The 26,573-nt window shown below is 40.1% G+C and overlaps 2 protein-coding genes and 1 long non-coding RNA gene across 3 annotated transcripts in view; 1 reads left to right on the top strand and 2 right to left on the bottom strand.

The window, feature by feature from the left end:
- LOC119873274 overlaps nt 1-17,842 on the top strand; it is a 51,064-nt gene extending 33,222 nt beyond the window's left edge. Inside the window, exon 2 of the long non-coding RNA XR_005364383.1 lies at nt 17,442-17,842. This is a non-coding gene — a long non-coding RNA (uncharacterized LOC119873274). The remainder of the gene's footprint in view (nt 1-17,441) is intronic.
- KRT12 (keratin 12) lies at nt 4,670-10,289 on the bottom strand. The gene is given in 8 exon segments (NM_001082421.1): nt 4,670-5,102; nt 5,598-5,668; nt 6,355-6,575; nt 6,753-6,878; nt 6,977-7,138; nt 8,030-8,186; nt 9,163-9,245; nt 9,628-10,289. Coding segments are annotated over 8 exon segments (1,524 nt in total). The 5' UTR covers nt 10,240-10,289; the 3' UTR covers nt 4,670-5,010.
- Nucleotides 15,252-25,989, bottom strand: KRT20 (keratin 20). The gene is made up of 8 exons (XM_038547372.1): nt 25,516-25,989; nt 22,865-22,947; nt 21,410-21,566; nt 20,962-21,123; nt 20,722-20,847; nt 18,655-18,878; nt 17,688-17,737; nt 15,252-17,168 (listed from the first exon to the last, which is right to left on the bottom strand). Exons 1-8 carry the CDS (start codon nt 25,918-25,920, stop codon nt 17,071-17,073), a joined length of 1,305 nt encoding a protein of 434 aa, XP_038403300.1. The 5' UTR covers nt 25,921-25,989; the 3' UTR covers nt 15,252-17,070.
- Between the last annotated feature and the right edge of the window lie 584 nt (nt 25,990-26,573).

Genomic DNA, 26,573 nt, shown 5'->3' with positions numbered 1-26,573 from the left:
ATTTTAAGTTTATGACATTTAAATCTTAGGTCTAGCTCCAAGTCCTAAGAAACATTTATTAGTGGGGCTCCTTGGTGGCGCAGTCACCATCCAACTCTGGTTTCAGCTCAGGTCATGATCTCAGGGTCTTGAGATTAAGCCCTACATTGGGCTCCAAGCTCAGCAAGGAGTCTGCTAAAGTTTCTCTCTCCCTCCCCTTCTCCCCTCTTCATGTTCTCTCTCTCTAAAGTGAATAAATAAATCTTTTTTTTTTAAAGAAACATTAGCTCATAAAAAGTCATTTTCTCAGCTATGTGAATAGATTTTTCAGTTGATGTTTGAGTATATTTTTAAAAGCTTGAGTAGTTCAGATTGTCTGGTTCTCTAAACTCTGAATAATCACAACCTTTATTCTTTATGTCTTAAGACAACTTGCCTCCTTACTGGTGGACTTTTTGGAAACTAATGCCACTCATTATTTAAGTAAGAACATGTTAATTTATTAAGTTGATGCTTGTAAAAAAGTTTGCTTTTTTTTTGTCTTTTCTTTACCTCTCTTTTTAAATTTTTTATTTTTTAAAGATTTTATTTATGAGAGAGAGAGAGAGAAAATAAGCAGGGGGAGCGGCAGGCAGAGGGAGAGGGAGAAGCAGACTCCCCGCTGAACAAGGAGTCTATGTGGGGCTTGGTCCCAGGACTCTAGGACCATGACCTGAGCTGACAGCAGATGCTTAACTGACTGAGCCACCCAGGTGCCCTTACCTCTCTCTCTCTCTTTTTTAAAAGTGAACTTTAAAAAGTGAACTTTCTAGGGGATGCTTGAGTGGCTCAGTCGGTTGGTTAAGCATCCAACTTTTGATTCTGGCTCAGGTCATGATCTCAGGGTTGTGGGACTGCACACTGTGTCAGGCTCCACGCTGGCCATGGAGCCTGCTTGAGGTTCTGTCTCTCTTTTTCCTCTGCCCCTCCCACCCCCTCACTCCCTCACTCTAAAAAAAAAAGTAAACTTTCTAGTTCAAACATATCACAAGTGGCTTCAAAAGCAGGATTAATTTTTTTAAGTTAACTTTCTGAGATTCCAGTAGGTGGCACTCTTACAAAGCCTAAAGAAGTGACTGATTTGGCAACCTAGGGTTGTTTTTTAGATAGTTCTCTTCTGTAGGGACCGACTTGCAAACCCATTTGTTCTGGATAATTAAAATTCATGGTTTCCCTAATTATCAGAGTCATACACGCTCTTTGTTAAGCATTTTAAGAAATGTACAGAAGAAAATGTACAGAAGAATAGTCTTCAAAGTCCTTGGTAATTTCCTGGAGATAACCACTGTAACAACTTAGTATATACAATATTTTCCAGACCTTTCTGTAGCCTGTAAATACAACAAATACATATAAAAAGTAACCATTTTAATCTGTAAAGGTTTAGATTTCAAAATAATCATGAACAATATGCTTGTCTTTTATTGTCTGATCCTGTACTTGGATTTTTTCTTATAAGTTATTTTCTTTTTCTTTAAATTTTTATTTATTTATGATAGTCACACAGAGACACAGGCAGAGGGAGAAGCAGGCTCCATGCACCAGGAGCCCAACGTGGGATTCGATCCAGGGTCTCCAGGATCACACCCTGGGCCAAAGGCAGGTGCTAAACCACTGCGCCACCCAGGGATCCCATAAGTTATTTTCTTTAAAGATAGATCTATCACTTCTGCAGTTCATTAATTCCTGAGTCCAGAAAGACCCTTTACATCTGTGTTGAATTAGGGCTTGTGGTTTAGTGAATGAGGGCTGGAATCTCATGATAAGGATGTTGTGCTAATTGCATTTCTTAGCAGTGAGAATAGGGCAAAGTGAACTTATATAATAAACCTAATGCATCCTTTGCCCACTGAAGACTGTAGAATATTCTGAGATATTACTAGGAAAGGACTGCAATTTTGGGTTTGATGGCTCTTCCATTAGATCCTAGCCATTGGAGTTTAAATAGGAAATTTTGTGATATCAATGATTTTTTAAAGGTAGTTCCCCCCCCCCCATAATATAACTTAATTTATTTTAAAAGATTCATTTACTTATTCACAAGAGACACACACACACAGAGGCCTAGATATAGGCAGAGGGAGAGGCAGGCTCCCTACAGGGATCCCCATGCAGGACTTGATCCCGGGACTCCAGGATCACGCCCTGAGTCAAAGGCAGATGCTGAACCACTGAGCCACCCAGGCGTTCCTCTCCTGTAATGTAACTCTAAGGCCAGATGACTGCCCTCAAAGTGAGCAATCCAAGAAACCAATCCAGAATTGAAATGCCTTAGAAAAAAAAGATTTTATTTATTTATTTTGAGAGAGAGCATGGGTGTGGGTGAGGGCGAGGAGGGGCAGAGGGAGAAAGAGAATCTCAAGCAGACTCCACCGTGAGCATAGAGCCCAACATGGGGCTTGATCTTATGACCCTGAGATCATGACCTGAGTCGAAATCAAGTCAGATGCTTAATTGACTGAGTCACCCAGGTGCCCCAGAATTGAAACGCTTTTTGTGAAAAGGAAATCACACAGGGTCACTTCTTGAGTAGATCTATTCTATTCATTGTAGGAGGGGACTGTACATAGGGGCATGAGTACCAGGATGTGGGGATCCCTGGAGCCATGTTGGAGGGTACACAAGAAGTAATCAATGCACAGGAGGTTACTTTTTTTTTTTCTTATTGAGGTATAATTGTTGAATAATGTGTATTAGTTTCAAGTATACAACATAATAACTCAATATTTGTATATGTTGTGAAATGATCACCACAATAAGTTATAGATGGTTATTTTAGAACCATGGGATTAGTTAAGATCACCTAGGGAATGAGTGGAGAGAGAGGGGACAGGAAGATTGGGCCAACATTCAGAGGTCATAAAAGAGTTTGAAAAAAAAAAAAAAGAGTGAGAAAATGTGGCAAGTGAGGTATTGTCTCAGGGAACCCAGTGGAGAAATGCTGATAAAAAAGAGGAATGTTGATAAAACTAAGATAGTAGCTAAGAACCAATAAGCTGGGTTTATCCTTGTGCAAAATGCCTTTCTTCTTTGAGTCTCACACAAGTCAGACATAGTTGTAAGGAAAACAGATGTTATTTGAAACAGCAACTATGTGCAACTACTTCTGAGTACCAGAAAAGGGGCATCCTTTATTACATGGACCTTGTTCAGGAAAAGATTTTGATAATCTTTTTGGACCTAAAAGGTAAAGTTCTCCTATGACATATTCTAGAAGGGGAGGGCTAGGCAGAGAGTTAAATTGCTATGCATAATATAGGGAGATAAGTGGAGCACTTCAGAAAGTTGCATGCTGAAGTAAGTCACCTACAATGGCATAATAACCTTCTTTGGGCTTTTGCACTCAGTGCAGGAATTCCTCCAGGCTTGCATGACTCCTCCCTCTCCTTTCTCCTCTTGATACTCCTTGCTCATCAGTTTCCTTCTGCACCCCATTTTGGTTCCATATACTCCATAATAATAGAATGCAGATAGTGAATACTTGCTATGTACCAGAGACTGCTCCTAGTGTTTTATGTATGTATTTTAAATCCCTCACTTAATCTCCACAAAACCCACCCACTTCAAAGATCAGGAAACAGGCATACAGCAAGTAGGTTACTTGCTATGAAGTGACAGAGCTAATATTTGAACCCAGTCTGGCTTCAGAGCCCAGGCTCTTAATCATTAAATCCTGCTCTTATTTTCCATCTAGAGTTTTGAATATGGCAATCCAGATTGAACCCCCATCTACTCAAGCCTAGACTTTGGCCACCTTCTGCCATAACCGAGAACATGACATCTGTTATTGACTCATGGGTCTGATCCACCCCAATAGAAACCCAATCTGAGCCTCACGGGTGCTGGATAGGAGAAAGGACATAAAACAATGTTTGTTTATACCCTTGTGTTTTTTTCACATGCGTTCCTCTGTTCCCTTTTCCTTTTCTCTACCTGGTTGATCTCTTTTCTTTCTTTTTTTTTTTAATTAATTGATTTGAGAGCGCGAGAGCACATACGGGGGTAGAGGGGCAGAAGGAGAAGGAGAAAGAGACTCTCAAGTAGACTCTGCTCCCAGCACAGAGCCCAATGTGGGGCTTGGTCCCATGTCTCTGAGATCACAACCTGAATCAAAATCAAGAATCCAAAAAAAAAAAAAAGAAAGAAAAGTCAAGAGTCTGACAGCTAACCCTTCTAAGGCACCCAGATGCTCCATCCTGGTTGATTGTTGTATGAAGCAATTAGTTGCCCCCTGACAAATTGTTCAGTTCTTCCTCCATGTGTCCTTCTAACTTCTATGTGGCCTCTCTGTATCACCATTCCCACTAAATGTCTATCTCTGCCCTAAATTGTGAGCTCCACTAGGCAAGGACCCTATCGTATTCATCTTTGAGTCTCCATTCTTACATACTGTAAGGATTCCATAAGTGTTTCTTGACTGAATCAAAGAAGGTCTTAGAAAATGAACAGGACAACTGTTATCCCCATAGTAGACAATGTAATTTGCTGTAACCTTAATGGGATGATGTAAAAAGGGCAGAACTTCTAAAAGAATCTTCTTAATCTCCAACCTTGACATTTTCATCTCAGTGTTTATCTACTTTATATTAGTGTTTTACAAACCTCTCTCTATGCTCTTGACATTGTTGGAATTAAGAAGGTACATATTTCATATTATTACCATTCATCTTTTATTTAACTTTATTAAAACAATACTTGATCAAAATCATGTGATTAAAATATGTTCCAGGTCACCAAAAGAAAGCTTATTAGAAGGCTACTCTAGGTCCAGAAAGATGTAAAGCAATTTTGGTTTGTTCTAAAGACCAACATGGCCACAGTGATTTGTAATTGAAGAGCAATAGGGACTCAAAGTGAATAGGGAGTCCAAGGAAAATGAAACAGACAAACGTAGAATTGAGTTAATATGGTATCTTACTCTGAAAGGGACAATTTCTGCTTGTAAATTTCCTATCCCTAAGGAACCAGTCATGGGGCAGATCTTGTGAAATTTTACATTAGTTCTTCCTGAACTTGAGATGAGACCACTTCACCGTTCACCACTTCCTGCACAATTGTCTTGATTCTCCGGGATTTGGTTGGGTCTAAAGATAAAAATGGAATAAAGGGGCAAGAGTAAGTGTTTCATACATTCATCCAAAGTTGGTTGTTGTTTAGCTTAAGCTTTAAATTAGATATTGGCAGATATAATCCACCAAATTTAAACTTTCAAAAGTGACTTTGCATTCATTCTAAAACAATGCACTTTTTGCATTGTTGAAAATGAAAGTGAAATGTATTCAGTGTCATATTATGTACAAGTGAAAATATTTCTCCTTTTAAAAATTTAAAAAGTGGCTATGATGCTCATAACACTTCTTTGTAGAATAGATTGTTTTCCTTCTGGGTTGCCAGAAATGTTCATACAGTACAATCCACTCATTTTTCTGCAGGAATACATAAATATTTTTCCTTGGCCCAGAATGCAAATATATTTTACATTATTAATAATACTGCAATATTCAAGAGATCTTATCATTTTAGTCATTAATAAGTGTGATTCTGACTTATTCTCAGTGATTCTTAGGGAGTCTGCATACCTTTAGAGGAATCAATCGACTGCGTTTGAGATTTGGATTCTGTCACATATAAAGTCTCATCAAAGCCATCGCTGTAAAAAAACAAGGGGGATGATACCACATGATGCTTTCTGGGAGGAGGAGAAATAAAGAGTTTGCTCTTTAAGCTAAAAATTTACATAACACTATGGCTAAATAGAGAAGATATTCTAAATTTCTTGATGAACAGTGATTGAATAATGCACCCTGAGAGTAAGCAGTTAGTGCAGTGAACCTTTATTTTCAAACTCTGCCTAAAATGGGCTCTCAAAGTGAAGCAAACTGGCAATTAATGGAAGATCTGATCTCAGAACTTTGATTTCCTGATTTAGAGCCCTGGGGTCTTCCCACTAGTCTAGGCTGCTGCTGCTTTTGGAAAGTTCACTGCAGTAGGTTGTGAGGTGATTCAGGTGGCTGTTGTGTGAGGTGTCATTCTCAGCATGGGGGCATTGATACTAGGACTCTAATGGGTGACTTCTCTAGTGTCAGTTTGCAGTATGCCTGTCTGTGGTGTCATTATTCATCCCAGCATTTTATGAATTGTCAAGCGAGATAAAGGGTGACGCCACTTTGGAAAGTGTAGACCATTAAATGAAATCCAGGGTATGCTTGTTAGGAGATGTGGTATTTTCCATCAATGAAAGAACCCTCCTTCCTTCTGTTGCCCCAAGCGCATCAGGCGGCCCCTGCTGGTCAGCCACTGAAGTTATTTGCATCCTACGTGAACCTGTCTATTCACCCTTGGGCCTCGCCGTCCAGGAGGCGGCGGTAGGTCTCGATCTCCATCTCCAGGCGGGCCTTGGCGTTCAGCAGCCGCTGGTGGTCGGCGTTCTGGCGCTCGGTGTCGGCGCGCACCTGGAGCAGCTGCTCCTCCAGGCTGCCGATGAGCTGCTGCACCTGGGACAGCTGGCCGCAGTAGTCGCCCTCCACTTCGGCCAGCGAGGCCTCCAGGGATTTCTTCTGCACGTGGGAGGGAGATGGCACAGATACAACAGTGGAGGGGATGGCAATGAGGAAGGCGGCCACAACAGTGGAGGGGATGGCAATGAGGAAGGCGGCCAGCCAGTGGCCTTATAACTAACGTGGGTGCCACGTTTTCTTTGGAAGTCGAAATGATGCCGCGCGTGCGCGCCCTACCGTGGCCAGCTGGGACTGGAGCTCGATCTCCAGGTTCTGAAGTGCGCGCCTCAGGTCGGTGACCTCGCTCTTGCTGGACTGCAGCTGCTCCGTGTTGGTGCTGATCTCCTTCCGCAGCTCCCCGCTCTGCCGCGGCAAAGAGGGGCGAAAGGACGTGAGCGCGTGCTGCGCCCGCAGGTCTTTCCTGCCTACGTGTCAAAGCCTTTTGTTTTTGCTTGTGGTACCTTTTCAATGAACCAGGCCTCTGCGTCCTTACGGTTCTGCTCGGCAATGGCTTCGTACTGCGCCCTCATGTTGTTGAGGAGCCTGGTGAGGTCCACGGCTGGAGCAGCGTCCATTTCCACACTGATCTCCCCTGGGCCGCCTGCCCGGAAGCTTTGGAGCTCCTGGGAACAGCGAGCGAGAGAGTGAGGGAGAGGCGCCCGGCCCCTTGATAACTCTGGTGGGCGTCTTACAGCAGAAAAGACATTAAGTGTTATATGTTATGACCACGTTGCTGTACTGTTATAATACAACATATTAAAACTTCTTTTTTTAATCTACAAATTCATACTTTTCTTTTGATTTAAAACTACTGAAGGCATTGCCTTGGGTCCCTAAACTTACCATGGACCCTAGGGGATGTGCCTACTATGGCAAATGGATGAGTTAGCCCTGCTTCTTGGCGATCCAGGGCCTTTACAAAGAAGAGAAGGCCTAGTGGAAAAGGTACAGTGGAGCTTCAACTACAGCCTCCAAACTGGGGCTGCAGACAGTGCCAAGGCTTGCACACTGTTTGTATCAGTCATTGACTTCCAGTAGAAAGCTCTTGAGAAGCCCATTGCCAGGGTCATGATTAATGTCTGTGTACACAGAACTTTTGATATACTATGCAGCATACCAGAGTTCATTGTGTGTTTTACACTGGGCATAACCAGCTTCTCACACAAATATAACATTTTGTATTATTGGTAGACTTGTTTTTGAACTTTAAATATACTATATTTTTGGAAATCACTAAGTTAGGACCATTAAAATTCTGGTTGTCCTTGTCTAATGAGCAAAATGACAAAATCAGAAAGCACTGCTAATCTGTTAAACTTTAACGGGAACCACTATCAATCCTGCCACTGCCACCACACATACACTCACTCAGAAATCCAAAACTAATGGCCAATTTAACAGGGGTATCATGTATCATCCATACCTGTTCTAACTCTGGATTTGTAAATTTGAAATTGTAATTTTTGAACTTGGGAGGAAAAAAGCCACTTAGAAATCTGCCTTTTCTGGCTGACCTCTTCGTGGTTCTTCTTCAGGTAGGCCAGTTCTTCTGTTAGGTTCTCGATCTGCATTTCCAGGTCGGCTCTGGCCAGGGTCAGCTCGTCCAGCACACGGCGCAGGCCGTTAATGTCAGCCTCCACACTCTGGTGCAGGGCCAGCTCGTTCTCGTACCTGAAAACCAAGCACAAAAGTTTCCGAAGTCAACACATCCATTTGAATAAGGCCTCTGCCATCATCTTCAGGTCTGTTTTGCACCCTGTGTGATTACGTAAAAGTGGCAGCATTGTAATATATGATGCTCTGTTTCCTTTTTAACGTTTTCCTTTCCTTTTCTTCATAATAATTTACTACTCAGTTGGAGAGAAGTGAAAGAATTGTGAGGTGAGACTTTTCTACCAGTCTGTCTCTACCATGAACCTCAGTAGCCCTGCATCCCAGGGAACAGTTTCTCCTTTGGCTGGCTGCCCTGGCAGTAGTAGCCCTCTCCGGGTGGAGTTTCTGATGGAATCCTAAAAGCAGTTGAAAATTAAAAAAAAAAAAAAAGATTTTTGCTTAACTTTCATTCATGATTTAATTTAAAACATTGATACTTCTCTGATACCTTTTACCAAGATTTTACAGGTGGAGGATCATCACCACTGCAACATCCTGCATGGAGATTTTGTGGAGCAAAATGAGTGTTAGTGTTTCTTCCTTATGTGCGGGAGGATGGAATATGGGAGAGGAGGAAGAAATATAAAAATAGGTGTGTGGTTAATATTTTAGTGGTATGTGTCATCAGGAAAAATATTATCTCACTTCTAGACAAAAACATTATTAATTCATTTTGATACATGGAAGATTGAGGTTTAGGACATTGGTGTAAATACTATGTCACAGTATAAGCCAAAAGCAAATTACAAACATGGTGGTGATCATAGCCCTAGGTTTAAGTAGCGTATATCTAAGGACATGTAACGTGAATTGTGTTTGAATCAGCTTTCTTCCTAGAATGTCCAACGTAAATTTACCAAAACAACAGATGTGTAGAGTGTGTTAACTACAGAGGGTTTGAAATATTTGCCATCAACAAAGGCAGGAAAATAGGGAATAAGAAGAAATGATGAGACATGTCAATTACCATTAGTCTTTCTTTTGTTCTACTCACTTCATTCTGAAGTCTTCGGCAGCCAGTCTTGCATTGTCAATCTGCAAGATGAGCTGGGCATTTCCAATGCTGGCAGAAATTATCTGGCCAAATAGGGGAAGACACATGAAATGGGGTTGTAAAATACTAGTATTATGTGGGTGTATTTTTGAGAAGGAGTTTTTAGGTGATATTAACATGCTATTAAGAGTTTAAGGCAGTTTAACTTTTAAAAAGAAGACATACTTGTACCATTTTATTTAAAAATTGAGAAACATTTCTTGCAGAAAGTTAGTGGAAATACAGTTACTTTATGATAAATGATAGAATGAAACTAAATAACCTGAGATGAGAAATTGCTCCAAATACAGTCAAGTTGAAAGGTACCTTAAGTTTTAGATGGTTTATCACTGTGAAATATTAGTATAGCCAAAGAGGAAAATAAAAAAATAGTTCCCAAATCCCCCTCAAAAACCATATTCTTACCTCATTCCTGAGGTCTTCGATCAATGGATAATATTTACTGTAATCACTCTGTGATCCGGGGTCTCCAGTCCCAGATCCTCGTGTTTCATACCATTCTCGAATTTTGTTTTCTAGCTCAGTATTAGCCTCTTCTAGAGCTCTAACCTTATCCAGATAGGAAGCCAATCTGTCATTAAGATTTTGCATGGTTTCCTTCTCTGATCCAGAAAGAAGGCCTCCATCATTGCCAGAGAGAATACCTGCAGAGCCACCTCCTGGGCTTCCCCCAAATCCAATTCCCAGGCCTCCAAAGCCACCTCCTAGGCCTCCAAAGCCACCTCCCAGGGCTCCAAAGCCACCTCCCAGGGCTCCAGAGCCACCTCCCAGGGCTCCCCCATAAGCAGCACCCAGTCCTCCTGCAAAGGAAATTCCAGAGCCACCACCAAAGCCAGAACTAGAACCTAACATGGAAGCAGCAGAAAAGCCTCCCCCATAGCTGTCTCCAAAGCCAAGGGTGCTCCCCCCATAGCTACTTCCAACTATGGAAGCAGACGTGCCCCTGGCTCTGCCCGATGTCCCACTCTGGGAAGACAGCCGCCGGGGCAGCCCAGAGGTGCGCACTGAGAGGGACATGGTATTGCTGGAAAGATCCACAGCCCAGGGAAGGGAGCCTCAACCTGAGAGGAAGCAGTGTCAGCAAGGCAGAAGGGTTGGCCTTTTATAGGTCATGAAATGGGTGTTGCAGTTGAAAAGTTCACTCTCTCACCCAAAATATCATGCCCCCCCCCCTTTTTGACCAGCTCAACCAGTAAAAGATTTATGCATACTGAAAACTCATTAGCATAGAAATAATTGAATAATTGTGCCTATTACATATTTGTTAAACAAAAAAGAAATCTGGGTGGAGTAGAGATAAGTTGTCACAAGAAATTTTTCTCTTCCAGATTACTCCATTGTTTGTATTCTCTGCACTGCCCAGTGTCTTACACACTGTAGGAAAGCAATGAGTGATTGTTGAATGGATAAATTAATTTTACGTCTCCTCAGCCTTGAGCTTCTTAAAGTTCTTCACTCACATTTCCTACTTGTTTCCTTTAGAAAACGAACTGTAAACCATCTGACCATGATCTAGTTTATATTCTAGTGGAATATAGTTTCAGAAGCAGTTGTGAAATGCATTAATGGAAGGAGAGGAATAAACAAATTTTCCAGATTGATACAGGGATTTGAATTCTCAAGGATTTTAAAACCTCAGATTAGGATCAGGATTTTGCATAGTTTCTTTCTTTCTGATTCAGAAAGAGGACCTCTTAAACATTGAAAGAATGCTATTTTTGACTAGAATATTATAGTATCCTCAGCAGCTCTTCCTTTACATAAGAATGACCTTCTTAGTAAACTCTAAGAAATCAGAAGCTTTGTCTGATAATTCAGTGCTCAACCCCCAGCATTGCTAATGTATCAAAATGCAATTGATTTTTTTGTATATTAAAATTATATCACTGCTCCCACCCTCAACCCCTGTGTCCCCACAGCTATTCTCTGCTTGACTGTAGCGTCCCAGAAAGTGAGGTTCTTCAAGCCGGCAGTGCCCACTGGTGACATAGGGGCAAATGCAGAGGACTTAACACCTGAAGCCCATGTCAGGCCTCTATAGGGAATACTCAGTGTCAATTCTGGCAAACAGAAGGACTGCATGATGCTTTTTATTTATTTATTTATTCGTTTACTTTCCCAGGGACAGGAATGATGAACCCAGGGTGAAATCCAATTACAGCTTCCTTTTACCTTATTGTAGAAGGACACATATGAAGGGACATATTTTCCCTAACCTATACCCATCACAAAGAGCAAGCCAATGAGATTTCTAAATAAAAGGGGTTTAAGCAAGACATTTGCAGAAACTACATATTCTTACTTACAATAGATATAGAAAGGATGCAGCAATCAAATGCAGACTCAGCTTGATGAGAGACGCCATAATCCATTTGTTCCATTTCGTGAGAGGATGGAAATATGTTAAGTGGAAATGCCGGGGACCTTGGCCTCATATGGAGATTTTTACCAAGGATTCCTTTAATGTATATTACAAGCATTTTTTTCTGAGCTTGTCCTTGTTTGAATTTTTGGTAGTGAGTGTGCTTACTGTGTTCCAGACACTGGGCTAGGTGAACTGCAGACATTATTTTAAACCTTTGTGGTAACCTCTTAAGTTTGATACTTTTGTCCTATTTTTCCAAATGAGCAATCTGAAGGTCACAATGTTAAGTGACTTATTCAAGACCACACAGTCAGGAGGTGGCAGAGATAGGATTCAGGTTGCAGTGCCTTTTATAGATAACACAACCCTGCTTCTTACGGTGAAAACAGAAAGAGCAGAGGGTCACTCTTGAGACTAGGTTTCTGCTCTGCACATCACCCAGGAGCTTTAGCTCTTTCCTTTTCAAGAAAGCGTTCTCCTTGAATTTCATTTCTCAGCGTACAGGCTGAGACCCAGAGAATGGCACCACATGTGAAATCCTGCAAACACATGGGCAAGTGTACTTTTAGTTATACTTTTGACATGTAACCACATTGTCAGAGATCATGTAAAGTACTAGTTCTGCTTGCATTTCCTATACAGGAACTTTGACATTATGGTCATTAATTATTAGTTATGAGCAGCACCCCCCCGCCACCTTCAAGGGTGATTCCATCATTATTGCCATAGACATGAAACAGACTATTACTTGCTTACAGACTTGAGAGGATGTGCCAAATGCAGACTTGTAGCTTAGTGATATGATCATATAATATGGGAATATGATTAACTTGAATTCTTGAACTTGGAACTGATTTTGTGCTGAAATGTCTATTTTCCATCTCTGATGCCTATATGTAAATTTTAAATAATTTTGCTCGGTATCTATATATCACGTTTGCATGTTATACCTTCATGTTTCTATACATATTTTTTATCATCCTAGACTGTAAGTTTCTCAGGTAGGGACTATGTCTAATTCATTTTTTTAAAATCCTGAGTCTTACCCTAGTGTTTGGCTAAGCTTCATCCTTGCACTTCTGGAGCTATTTCACTTGAAAGAACTTAATCCTTAATGTGTTTGAATGTGTCACTTAAAATTCATTTCACTTAAGAGTGCCTTTGTCTAATTTGCTGGTATGCTTTGACTAAGATTTATTTTAAATTCAATTATGAATGGGGAACAACTTCAGAAATTGAAAAGAGAGAGATATCATTTTTTTTAAAGATTGTATTTATTCATGAGAGACACAGAGAGTGAGAGGAGAGATAGATTTTTTAAAAAGATTTTATTTATTCATGAGAGAGAGAGAGAGAGACAGGCAGAGGGAGAAGCAGGATCCACACAGGGAGCCCAGTGTGGGACTCGATCCAGGGACTCCAAGATCACGCCCTGGGCCGAAGGCAGGTGCTAAACCACTGAGCCATCCAGGGATCCCTGAGATATCTTCTTCATTGGTGTTTTTGGGAGGAGGGCTAAGTTAAATAATAAAGCCTGTATTTTAGAGTTTTTAGAAGTAAAAATAGTTTTCTCTGACAAATGTAAAAATATAGGAGGGTGGAAGTGTAGAGAACAGAAATCATCTTGGGCTTGGTGGCAAAGTGATTATGTAAGTTGAGGCAGAGAGGAAAATGATGAGAAAGGGGGAACTACTCAAAAGAATCATGGCTTCCCTTTTTGTAGAGTTTAGGGAATACTCAAGAGAGAGACAATTATCTACGTGGTATTTGTAAATCTTTTGATTTATTAAGTAAAACATATGATCATCTTCTCATGTCACATTGGTTAGTTTCCTGCTCTTTAATTGCAGAATTTTCCACATGAGTTCTTTCCATTAAAGACAGACCTTCCACTTCCTGCAATTCACTGATGAGTTGGTCCCTAACACCTTTCACTTTTGCTTTGAATAACATTTGAAGATCCTGTGAGTGAGTAAAAGAATATTGGGTAACTAATATTGTATGCTGTGCTTTTGAAATGAGGATGAAAAAAGACCCTTGGCAGTCATGCTTGAGGATGAGTTCTGGTCTCCAGAGCTCAGTGTTCTCAAAGGCAGGGAGGTGAGAAAAAGGATAAGGAATCTTGGAATCTTCCCTTTCCTGGGAAGGCGAATCTTGGAAGTGAGTCTAGGGGAGAGAAAACAAATGTTTGAAGGGAAATTTAAAAATAGAAATCACTAGCCAATGCTGTAAGTTGGAATTGTTATTTGAGACTGCCCCCAAGTTAGTGAGGGTAAGAGCAGAGGGTGTTCACTGGTCAAGTTTTGATTTTCTGTCATTCTATGCCATTCTTTTTAGAAGTTACAAAGCTCTGTGTAGATGTAATTCCCCAAGGCCAGAAAAAGTAGTTCTCTCCATCCTAGAATCATCTCTAGGTTTCTGTGTTTGATGGGTCCACTTGTACACTGATGATTTTGTATAAAGTCATGAAATTTATTGGTGATTCTATGTGTGATAAAGAGAGCCAAATTTAAGGATTATGAATCTTCCCTGGATTTGTAAGCCTGTCAGATATAGGATCATGCTGTTCTGTTTCCTAGCTCATATAAGAAGTATAGATATGGGGATCCCTGGGTGGCGCAGTGGTTTGGCGCCTGCCTTTGGCCCAGGGCGCGATCCTGGAGACCCGGGATCGAATCCCACGTCGGGCTCCCGGTGCATGGAGCCTGCTTATCCCTCTGCCTGTGTCTCTGCCTCTCTCTCTCTCTCTGTGACTATCATAAATAAATTAAAAAAAAAAAGAAGTATAGATATGGAGATTAACACTTTATTTTCACACAGTAATTACTGGTAGAACCATCTAGTTCCACATGTATATATTGCCTCACCTACTTTCTTTGAAAGATTACTTGGAAGAAACTAGAGATCGACCAAAAGCAAGGATTAGTTTTCATTTTTTCATGATAGGAAATTCAGTTAAAAATAATAATTCTACTTTGGAACCAAGTGTCATTATTGCCTATGGCAAAATGCAGTAATTGTCATATTGACAGTGGCCATGCCTAGTGAATTTTAAACCCACCTCCTGCAGGTTTTTAACTAACCAGACTCAGCCTCCGGTATTTGCATGTAGAAGTTACAGACTCTTCTGGAATGTGTTTTATAGGAGACAAAGAATTCACTTCTAGAAGTTCTTAACATCTTTAACAGCAAGGTCCTAACCAGAGTGACTTGGAAGGAAATTAAGAAAAAAATGAGAGTGAATCTCTTCACTTTGAAAAGCAAAAGAATGAGAATAAGTGAAGATAATATTCTTTCTGACAAAAGTTGTGATAAATCCAGTCATGTGGGATTCTGTCTGGACCACATTTGTGACATTTGGCTGTTTTAAGTGTCTGGCTAGTGAAAATGGCAATCAGAAAACAGCAAAACAACTAAGGAGAGGCAAATGCTCATTTCAGGTATGACTCTGTAATTGTCATGTAATTAGTGCCTAAAAGGGTATCATGGCTTTAGAAGGTTCAGTCTTGCTCCATTACTTGATAACTGTGACTTTGGGAGAGTACCTATTTCATGTCTTCATATATAATCCTCATTTGAAAAATAGGGATAATAGAATAAAGTCAAACCATGTGAAATTGCTATTTTTTAAAGGTAAAAGAATGATTACATATTGACAAGTTCCTTTTTTTAAATTTATTTTTTATTTTATTTTTACATATTGACAAATTCCTACGATTCAACGTAATAGCTTCTATTTCATGGGATTATTGTGAAAATTAAATGAGAAGTGCCTATAAAATGCCTAGCATACTGTTTAGTTCAAAGTGCTCAATAAATGGTAGATATTATTATCCTTAAGTGAATCACATTATTATTTTCAATATAATCACACTCAAAATCCATTGACTTATAAACTTATATATCAAAATTTAAATCCAAGCTATTAATTTACTAGAATACAAGGAGAGAGGGCAAAATGATTTTTCCTGTAAATATTTGCAAGGCAGTTACTGCTCACAGAAATGCAAAATGGGAGAGAATAGTCTTTTTTGTGTCTGACTTCCTTCAGTAAGCATAGCGTTTTCAAGGTTCATCCCTGTTGCATTATGTATCAGTATTTTGTTATTTCTCTTGCTAGATAATATTTTTTTGTAAGGACATACTCCACTTTATCCTTTGATCAATTAATGGACATTTGAGTTGTTTCCACTTTGGGTCTATTATGAATAATGCTGCTATGAACATTTTTGTACAAAAGAAAACACTGTATGATTCCATTTGTAGGAAATGTCTGGAGTAGGCAAATTCATAGAGAGGAAGTCAATTAGTGGTTGCCAGGGCTGGGGGGGAAGGTGGGTTGGGGGGGGTGACTCCTATTGGGGTTTCTTTTCTCAGTGGTGAAATGTCCTAAAACTGGACAGTGGCAATAGTTGCACAATCCTGTGAACATATTGAAGACCACTGAATTGTGTACTTTACAAGGATGGATTTTATGGTGTGTGAATTATATTTCATTAAAGCTGTTTTTAAAAAAACAGTGAGAAACATTTCATAACACACGTTCACCCCATAAAGAGAGAGAACACCTGATGCTTTATGCAGTTTATTATCTTAAGGAGAAGCATTCTGCCTTAAGAAGAGTTTCACTAATTTTGTGTTTAATCTACTCCCATTACAAGCATAATGTGCTTCATTCAAATTCTGCTCAGCATTTGTGATTAGAGTCTGACTCAAATTACTTGAAGAACTGAGTTGAATTTTATTTTATTTATTTTTTTAAGATTTATTTATTTATTCATGAGAGACACACAGAGAGAGGCAGAGACATAGGCAGAGGGAGAAGCAGGATCCCTGCAGGGAGCCTGATGCGGGACTCAATCCTGGAGCCAGGATCATGACCGGAGCCAAAGGCAGATGCTCAACCACTGACCCACCCAGGCATCCCCTGAGTTGAGTTTTTAAAAGGCAGTGGAGACCATGAAAAAAATGCAAGTGTAACTCCAAGCTAGTAGGATGGTACCAATATTACAAATCTAATGAAATCAACCAAGAAATAGGCTCATTTAAGAATCTAAAGGCCCCTGAAAGGAGATTTTGCAATTTAGAAACAGGAAAAGTTAGAGCAGTTCATTTGTGATTTTCAGGTACTCGTCTGCTCTATAAGGTTTAGAGTAATTCAAATGTGCTATAATTTTTCAGGAACATTAACGAATTGATAGTAGGTGGTCTCTAGCTTATAATTAATGTGTTTCATAGTAAAGATGGTGGTAGTGATGTTTTTAAATATCCTAGTGCCCAATGGATTTCATTTTTGTAGGTGATTTGCAGCTCCTCTGAGTAAAACAACTTATATTCAATTATGGAGACTGATAAATGGGCTTTTGTCCCCCTCGGATTACCACAAAGCACTAATGGTGTCTTCTGATGGCCGCTTTCTTACAGGGAGCAAAAACTATAACTACATTTCTTTCAAACTCTCAGCAGCATCTCCAGGTAGCAGTTTACATATTTTCTTCCACCTCTCTGGTTTCACTTGACACAACCATGCCATTCACCACTTCTTCCACGACTGTCTTAATCTTCCTTGTTCTCTTTATATCTGAGTTAAATTTAAGTATAAAATGTTAACTCAGGAGAATGACTCTGCTGGTGTATAATATTCAACTCTAAATCATTATTATCTTATATATTTTTTTCCTAAAAGAAACCCAACCCATCCTTTTTCTTAATCTTGTCCAATTTATAAATAAGTGTAGAAAATGTGCCACTGTCCCCAAATTCACAAATTTTCTACTTTCCTTCCAAAGAGAAATATACAATATTGAATTAAGCCAAATGCACTTTTCATCTTTTTTTTTCTTTTTCTTTTTAGGATCCCAGGATGTCTCAGGACAGCAATATCTTGGGCCAAGAAAATCACCAGGTTGGGGGAGTGTGACAAACTTCCCGTTTTGAGGGTTTCTTTATGTTATATGCCTGATTTTCAGAATCCCTAGGGCAATATCTGCTCTCTTGAGAATTGATCTCTTTTTACTTTTCACCAGTGGCATTTAATGAGTAGTAAGCTACTGAGTGAGGATTCAGTCTCCCAGGAAACGTGTGAAATTAGAACACTTACCTTTCTCCTCTTCAATGTGTATCTGATCATCTGGAATTGTGATTTTGCATCTTTTAAAGAAAAGAAAAAGAAACATGAAAAGATGTTATTGCCATTTTGAAAATGAAGGCCTGTTCTGCTTTTTTTTTGTTTCAAAATAAAGTCTGCATAGTGTGTGTGTGTGTTGTTGTTGTTGTTGTTTTTTTGGTGTGCGTTTTAATGCTGTGTCTGTACTTTTTCTCCTTCGACCATGCTTATTACTTTGAACTTGAGTTTCTTACTTTTCAACTTGACACACACACACACACACACACACACACACACGACTTCAAAACTGACCTGCTTATGCCATATTAGAAGCTTTTGTAACAGTGGAAGTTTAAATCTTATATTATTGAGTTTCTTGAGTTTGGTAGTAGAAGACAGTTGCCATAGCAACACTGATGATTCTCAAACTGGTCCCACAGACCTCTGCAGCCTGTTGTTCATTTCATGACCTTTCAAGGAGAATTTTTCAAAGCTATTGTACTTTCAGCACACCTGGGTGGCTCAGTGGTTGAACGTCTGCCTTCGGCTCAGGGTGTGGTCCTGGAGTCCTGGGATTGAGTCCCACATTGGGCTCCCGACAGGAAGCCTGCTTCTCCCCCTACCTATGTTTCTGCCTTTCTCTATCTCTTATGAAAAAATAAATAAAATCTTTAAAAAAGTTATTGTACTTTCAATTATGTATTAATAATAAAAATGAGCAAAAGCATAATCTGTATCAGTCCCACACATGACCTCAGGTAAAAAGGCCATACCTGGTTATTTGGGGGATGGGTGTACTTTTGTATATTTTTGTTTTGTTGTTTGTGATATGTGTGCAGTTGCTTTTGTGCTAGGGATTGCATTCTTGCTGGGGAATGAGTGACAGGGTTTAATGTATCGATGTTTAAATAGTACAGCAGGTAGACACACTGGCACATACCTTGGATTCTAACAGACTTACCTGCCGTCATCTTCCCCTTCCAGAAGGCGGCGGTAAGTAGCAATTTCCTGCTCAAGTCGGGTCTTTATGTCAAAGAGAATATTGTATTCGTTGCTCTGGTATTCTGTCTCGGCCCGTATCTGCGTCAGTTGGACTTCTAGGTTGTCCAGTACTGTCTGGATGGTGGCCAGTTTGTGACTGTAACAATCTTTGGTGTTGTCTAGTGTATGCTCCAAGGTTTCTTTCTATAAGCATAAGAAAAAGTGGATGTTTCTTTCTTTTTTTTTTCTTTTGGAGTTCAATTTGTCAACATATAGCATAACACCCAGTGCTCATCCCATCAAGTGCCCCCCTCAGTGCCTGTCACCCAGTCACCCCCACCCCCGTCCACCTCCCTTTCCACCACCCCTTGTTCGTTTCCCAGAGTTAGGAGTCTCTCATGTTCTGTCTCCCTTTCTGATATTTCCCACTCACTTTTTCTCCTTTCCCCTTTATTCCCTTCCACTATTTTTTATATTCCCCAAATGAATGAGACCATATAATGTTTGTCCTTCTCCGATTGACTTATTTCACTCAGCATAATACCCTCCAGTCCCACCCACATCGAAGCAAATGGTGGGTATTTGTCGTTTCTAATGGCTGAGTAATATTCCATTGTATACATAGATCACATCTTTATCCATTCATCTTTCAATGGACACCGAGGCTCCTTCCACAGTTTGGCTGCAGTGGACATTGCTGCTATAAACATCGGAGTGCAGGTGTCCCAGCATTTCACTGCATCTATATCTTTGGGGTAAATCCCCAGCAGTGCAATTGCTGGGTCGTAGGGCAGACCTATTTTTAACTCTTTGAGGAACCTCCACACAGTTTTCCAGAGTGGCTGCACCAGTTCACATTCCCACCAACAGTGCAAGAGGGTTCCCCTTTCTCCACATCCTCTCCAACATTTGTTATTTCCTGCCTTGTTAATTTTTCCCATTCTCACTGGTGTGAGGTGGTATCTCATTGTAGTTTTGATTTATATTTCCCTGATAGCAAGTGATGCAGAGCAACCACTTGTTGGCCATGTGTATGTTGTCTTTGGTGAAATTTCTGTTCATGTCTTTTGCCCATTTCATGATTGGATTGTTTGTTTCTTTGCTGTTGAGTTTAATAAGTTCTTTATAGAGCTTGGATACTAGTCCTTTATCTGATGTTTTTGTTAGTTGAAGACTTAAGAGGTGGTTCAATTTTAATTTCTTTTGAGAATTTTGACAGCTAGTCACTGTGGGCATTATTCATATTTCTAGCTTTGTCTCCCACTGTTTCCATCTAAGGCAACCTCAGCCAGCTACTAGGACCACTAGGGGTCTTTTGTTTGTTTTTAGCTCCACACTCACTGGTGTCTTACTGTGGTATATTGTATTATTGTTCTTAATATTTGCCTCCTCTCCTCCTGATTTGTGGTGACCCTCCTAAGTGGAGGAGTAGGTTTCGGTGGATGCCAGGCTTGATCATGTGACTTTCTTTGGCTAAGGAAATGTAGGTGAAACTGACAAATGCCTTTGTGGAGGAGGAGCTTTAGGAACTAACACATGGTCTGGCCATTACTCTTTTCTTTCTGCTGCAACACTGGCATGCCTTGGCTAGAGTCTCCTCCCTTAGCCTTACCCCTGGAGTGGAAATGTCACGGAGCGGAACTGCAGCCAACCCATGATGGATGTAGTGTTGTTATAAGCCACTGTGATTTGGGGGTTGTTAACAAGCATAATTTTATCAGGAGCTGACTGATTTGCTTAGCCTGGAATGTCTTTACCTCTATTCTGCAACTACAAATTTATCTCAAGTTTTCCGGTCTAGTTGAAATGCCACTTTCTGTGTGAAGTCTTCTAGATCTACTTGTTCCTGTGCATCCTTGCAGTGCATTACTCTTGTCCTGGATTTCTTTCTGTGTTTTAATTATAATCAGTGGTTTGGCCTCTTTCCCTGCCAGCTCTGCAGAGACGAGATGTTATTTCCTAGAGGTTTCTGCATCTCTAGAGTTCCTCACACAGGCACTTAGTAAACACACACTGCATTCAGAGCGGGAAATTAAATGTGCTTTACCAGACTGAGGAGGGACTGCAGTTCTATCTCCAGGTTCTGGTAGGTGCGTCTCAGCTCCTTTACTTGAAACTCAGCTTCTTTTAACTCTTCATTGCTCCCTATGACTTGTTGCTGCAGAGATTCAGTCTAAAGTTAAAAAAAAAAATGAGTAAGGAGAGAAAGGAAAGAAAAAGAGTTATCTTTTTTTTAAAGGAAGGACAACTTCTACACATTGGCTTACCCTCTGAGTTATGCTATTACCTGTTTCTCAAACTGTTCTTTGGCCTTCTGAAGGTTCTCTTGGGCAATTACTTCATACTTCTGCCTCATTTCATTCATGGTGGTACCAAGGTTCAGGGCTGGAGCAGCATCCAATTCTACACTGACAGTATTGCCCAGGTGTCTGTGTAGGCTGTCCACTTCCTACAAGAGTGAAAATCCTGATTACAGTCTACAGCATGTTCTCACTTGAGGCTGAGCAGAAAAGATATAATAATAACTCTTACGGCTTCTTTCATAGGGGAGGAATAAAAAAGAAAGACAATAACTTAGGTGGGGCTTATTCCAGTCCAGGTACTTCTCTGTCATTGAACCCTGACCATTCACATCATTATTATTGTCATTTTTTTTTACCATCCTCCCCCTCCCCTTATTATCATTATTAGAGCCATTCTGTCATTCCCAGCACCACATCTGAATATTTTCTCACCTCTTGATGTTCTTTTTTGAGGATATCCAGGTCTTTACTCAGTTCTTTAACTTGAATCTCCAAGTCTTTTCTAGTTAGGGCTAGATCATCCAAGACCTTATTCAGGCCTTGGAGATCACTCTCCACTGTTAGGCGGATCCCCCTTTCAGTCTCATACCTGTGAATTAATTGGTATGCAGAGATAATGGAGTCCTTCTGAAGCCATTATAGAAGAGATAGTCTTAATATAATGAGACATTTTTATGTAGCACATGAGGATTAATTTCAATACATTGTGTCCCTCTTTATACATTCCAAAAATGTTCATGAGAACCCAGGAATCAGATAATTTGCTCCATAATGTAATCTTTGTAATTTGGAGTGATTGGTAAAAAAAAACAATCTGAAATAACTCCTAAAAGTTTTTAAATTCTAGAATATACTTTAAAAGAAATAAAAATATTTTAATTAATGTGTCAGCAAAAGATTCTCATTATTGATATTAAATGGTTAGATTTATGTAATGAATACACTTGATCAATTTATTTTTATTACTTTGTAAGCAGATGTATCCAAAGGGAATTGTCTTAAAGAATTCATGATTCTTCCTTACAATCTTATATACTCTCATTTTTATTAAACTAGCAAAACTTTACAAAATGATAACACAATGGGATATTCAGGTGCTGACTTAGTAAAATTGGAATTAATGAATATTTACTGCTTTAATCTTCAGATCTGCCTTCCCATTTCTTTTTATCTGATCTCTTGTAGCATTCAAGTGCTACTCTTCTAAACCACAAAGAACTTTCAGTACCAATGCAGTGTACGTATTCAGGATGAGAAAGCCCTAGGGTAGGTGCTATTTGTGAGCAACAGCTGTGATTACATGTAGTGTGATATGGCTATAAGAGAGTGAACACTATCTGAGTTGGTTTAATCATAGTCCTAGTTCTTTGGTTAGTCAGACCCTATTATAAAACACTAGCAAACTTAGATGCATCAAAGGTCACCCCTGGAATTTGGGTCATACATTTGCAAGCACTAGAAAGAGCATGGATGACTAATTTAGAGAATCACTAAACATAGACACATGGCTCGCTTTAGATAACAGAAGGACAGCACTGCAGAAGGAGAGTTGTAAATTGCTTTGGTATTACTCTAAATGGCAGAATTAGTTTCAATGGGTGAAAAGGTAGATGCGAGGTTCCCCGAAAAGAATGTTCTAGTAACCGGAGCTAACCAGTGAAAACAGTATTAGTTATACCCAGTTACACCCTGGGTGACCAGATCAGACTGTGGGAGAGGAAAGTGTAGCCTTGAGTGCTGGGCCAGATTAGATAGATTCTACTTCTACTTCTGGAAGTACTTAAGGAGTAGCTCCTTTACCAACAAGAACGTGGAAAGCTGAGTGTCATCAAGAACAACTAAAAGAAATCCCTTTTCAGGAAGTTTTACCATGGAGTTAGAACCTACCTCAGCCTGAAGTCCTCAGCAGCCAGTTTGGCATTATCAATCTGCAGGACACAACGAGCATTTTCCAGTTGTGCCTTTTTAATCTGGAAAATAGAAAGAATGACATTTTCAACTGGACAGGAGTTTAAAATGAGTGTATCCTCAGATACAGCCACTATTCTATCAAAGATGATGCTGGCAAATTGAACACCAGTAAAAAATAAATTAATATATAAAAAAAGAATTTCCACATGAAAATAGAAAGAATAATGATAAATGGGCATTTAACATAATTGAGTCATAAAACATAGTTCTTGTCCCTAGGATTTGGTGAGCTTTCTTACGGTTTTAAAAAGGAAAAATTCTTTCTACTTGAGCCATCAAACCTTACTGAGTGCCTGTCATTTGATGTTGTTCCTGCTTAGAATATTCTTGTTACCCCTCCTCATTTGGTGAACTACTTCTTTTCCGCATCTCATCTTAGACATCATTGCTTAAAGGAAGCCTCGGTGATTTCCTCAAGGCAGAACTGGATGAACTGCCTATGTTCTCACTGCCCTGCCCAGCCCTCCTTGCTAGCATTTATCCCTCTGTGTGGGATAAATGTTCCTTTTGTCTCTGCCTGTTTCCCCCTAAATCACGTATGTTCACCATGATATTCCTCAATGCCCAGCATGGTACCCAGCAGCTAGTGTGTACTAAATATTGGCTAAATGAATGGACACCTGTTATGTGAGAGTTGTGCTAAGCACTGGAACTGTCAGGATGGGTATGCCCTCGATTTAAAAAAAAGGGGGAATTCACCTAATGGGTGAATTCTCTACGATACATAAGGATCTCGTCTGCTTTTAAAAGATGTTATAGTGACATGTATTTTTTAAAGATTTTATTTATTTATTCATGAGAGACAGACAGAGAGAGAGAGAGAGAGAGAGAGTGAGAGAGAGAGAGAGAGAGGCAGAGACACAGGCAGAGGGAGAAGCAGGCTCCATGCAGGGAGCCTGACATAGGACACCATCCGGGGTCTCCAGGATCCCGCCCTGGGCTGAAGGCGGCGCTAAACCGGTGCCCCAGTGACATGTCTCTTTCAACAGATCTAGTCCTGGAGTGAGCTGCCTTCCTTCCTATACTGAGTCTGCCCCCCCCCCCCCGCCCCAAATGGAACAGATGACTGTGTCTATGTGTTTGGGATGATCCAAAGTAGATTCAGAAACATGAATCATGAGACAGGTAGGGGAGAATGGTTTGCTGATTTTGACCATTTTTAGTGGGAGCCTGAGAAGAATGACCTGTTGGCAGAGAGATAATTTAGACACCTTTGCCTCACCTCCCCGTAGTTCCTGAAACCCCCAAAGTAACTTACAGTGGAGTCTGGTTTAAATTTCACTGACGTCTAATACAACACAAGAAAAAGAGACTTCCTGGTTAGGAGGTGGCCTTTGCTTTAAAGGAATATGAATGTTAAAAAAATAGAAATGAAAATGAATGGGATTTTCCCCCTTTGGTTAGATAAGAATTTGAAAGCAAAGCAAGTGCTCCTGTCATATCTGAACCCTTCAATTAGGAGCAAAGTCCATATCCTTTATTGCACACAACTGATAAAACAGAGCTCCATCTTTTGTGAGAGTAGGTTGTGGTATTGCAACAAATTTGAATTGGGGGCAATAGAACATTTTGTTCCTGTAGAAGTGATTTCTGAACTTGTGATGATGATGATGAGATCATTAAGCAGGACATTTAAAAATCTAGACGTCATTGAGGTGCTTGGGTGGCTCAGTCAAGTGGCTGACTCTTGATTTCTACTCAGGTCATGATCTCAGGGTCCTGGGATTGAGCCCCACATAAGGCTCTGTGCTCACCAGGGAGTCTGCTTGAAATTCTCTTTTTCCTCTCCCCATCCCCCTGCTCTGTCTCTCTCAAATAAATACATCTTTTTAAAAGATATTTTATTTATTTATTCATGAGAGACAGAGACAGACAGAGAGAGAGAGAGAGAGAGAGAGAGGCGGAGATATAGGCAGAGGGAGAAGCAGGCTCCATGCAAGGAAGCCCAATGAGGGACTCGATCCCCAGACCGGGGATCACACCCTGAACCAAAGGTAAACGCTCAACCGCTGAGCCACCCAGGCATCCCAATAAAAGAATCTTAAAAAAAAAAAAAAAAAAGAATGCTATATTCTTTCCCCTTATTTCCACCCTGAATCACTTTGTCATTCAAATTTATGATACAGTATCTTAATACTTATATTATAGCATTTACATAAATTAAAGGAAGAATTATCTCTAAGTTGACTGGGAATTCAAAAGTTAATGGGAATTGGGTGAAAAAACAGATTTATCATCATTGAAATTTCAGCTCTTCTCAGAAAAAAAAAAGTTTACTATTCACTTAGACTTGTCCTGGTAAACTGACAAAAATATGGATTTTATTTTCATATATTCTATGTAATTAGATTTTAAAAAGTGAAAAAAAATATGTACAGTCATCCAATTATGTAGTCAGCTACCCCAGCACTAAAAGTAGATGATAGAATGCACCATTTTTTTAGATATAGCATTTCAGCCTAATTGCTTTATAACATCCATTTGGACCCACCTAACATATATGCCCTTTTGGTATATATATCCTGCAGCTCAAAGGTGGAGTAGAAAACACAGGCGTCATCCCTTACCTGCTTTTGCAGCTCTTCCATTTGTTTGTAATATGCACTGTAGTCCTTGGCGCTGGGCGTGTTTGTTTTATACCACTCCTTGATCAGCGATTCAAGCTTGGAGTTGGACTTTTCCAGGGACTGCACTTTTGCTAGGTAGCTTGCTAGGCGGTCATTTAGGTTCTGCATGGTTGTCTTCTCATTACCAACAAACAGGTTTCCTTTGGTGTGATCACCCCCATAGCCCCTCATATGCCTGGAGGTTGAGATGCGGATGCCCTGACCTCCAGCTCCCCCATAGACGCTGGGTGCAGCCCCAAAGTACTGCATGTCCTCCTTCCTATACATGGAGCCACTCATGCTGAGTGCAGAGGTCTGTGGGGAGGAACTCAAGCCTCTGTGGAAGTTTCTGCGACTGAATTCCATTGGGGATTCTAGGAGGAAGCACCTGTAGCTTCTGGATGGCTGGAGCAGAGTCTGAGTCTCAGTGGTGGATGAGCTGACCTTTTATAGAGTTCGTAGGAAAGAAACGCCTCCTCTGCTGACCTCTTCTGCTGACATCTCGCTTTAGGATTGACACCACTGTCCACCGTGCCTTGCTTTGTTTTTTTCTTTTTCCCCTTTGTACAGCGATCTGTTTAGTTTCATTCCAGAAATTATCACTAGAGGCATTTCTTAGAGGCTTTTCTCAGGGGCGATTCCTTTTTTTTAAACAGAGGCAACAAAAGGAAACGGAAGATGTATTCTTTTAGCCTTTGCACCTGCCTTGACAGATTTTTTTTTCATCCTAATATACACAAGAAGAATATTTGCAAACATTGTGAATAATTTAGGTACCTAAAAAGACAGATGTGGGTACATAATAGTAAGTTACACTGGTGATCAAGAACAATGTTTTAGAATCTTTTAAAATTTGTCTTTTTCTTTTTGGGGAGAACATTTAAGTTCTATTCTTTTAGTAAATTCCTAAGTACAGCCTTATCAACTCTACACACATTTTACATTAGATCCTCAGACCTTATTCATATTAAAGATGAAAGTTTTTATCCTTTTACCTCTCCCTATTTTCTCTATGCCCC

This window comes from Canis lupus, chromosome 9, assembly GCF_011100685.1.
Source record: "Canis lupus familiaris isolate Mischka breed German Shepherd chromosome 9, alternate assembly UU_Cfam_GSD_1.0, whole genome shotgun sequence".
Taxonomy (NCBI): domain Eukaryota; kingdom Metazoa; phylum Chordata; class Mammalia; order Carnivora; family Canidae; genus Canis; species Canis lupus.
This window is presented reverse-complemented; position numbering and strand designations above follow the sequence as displayed.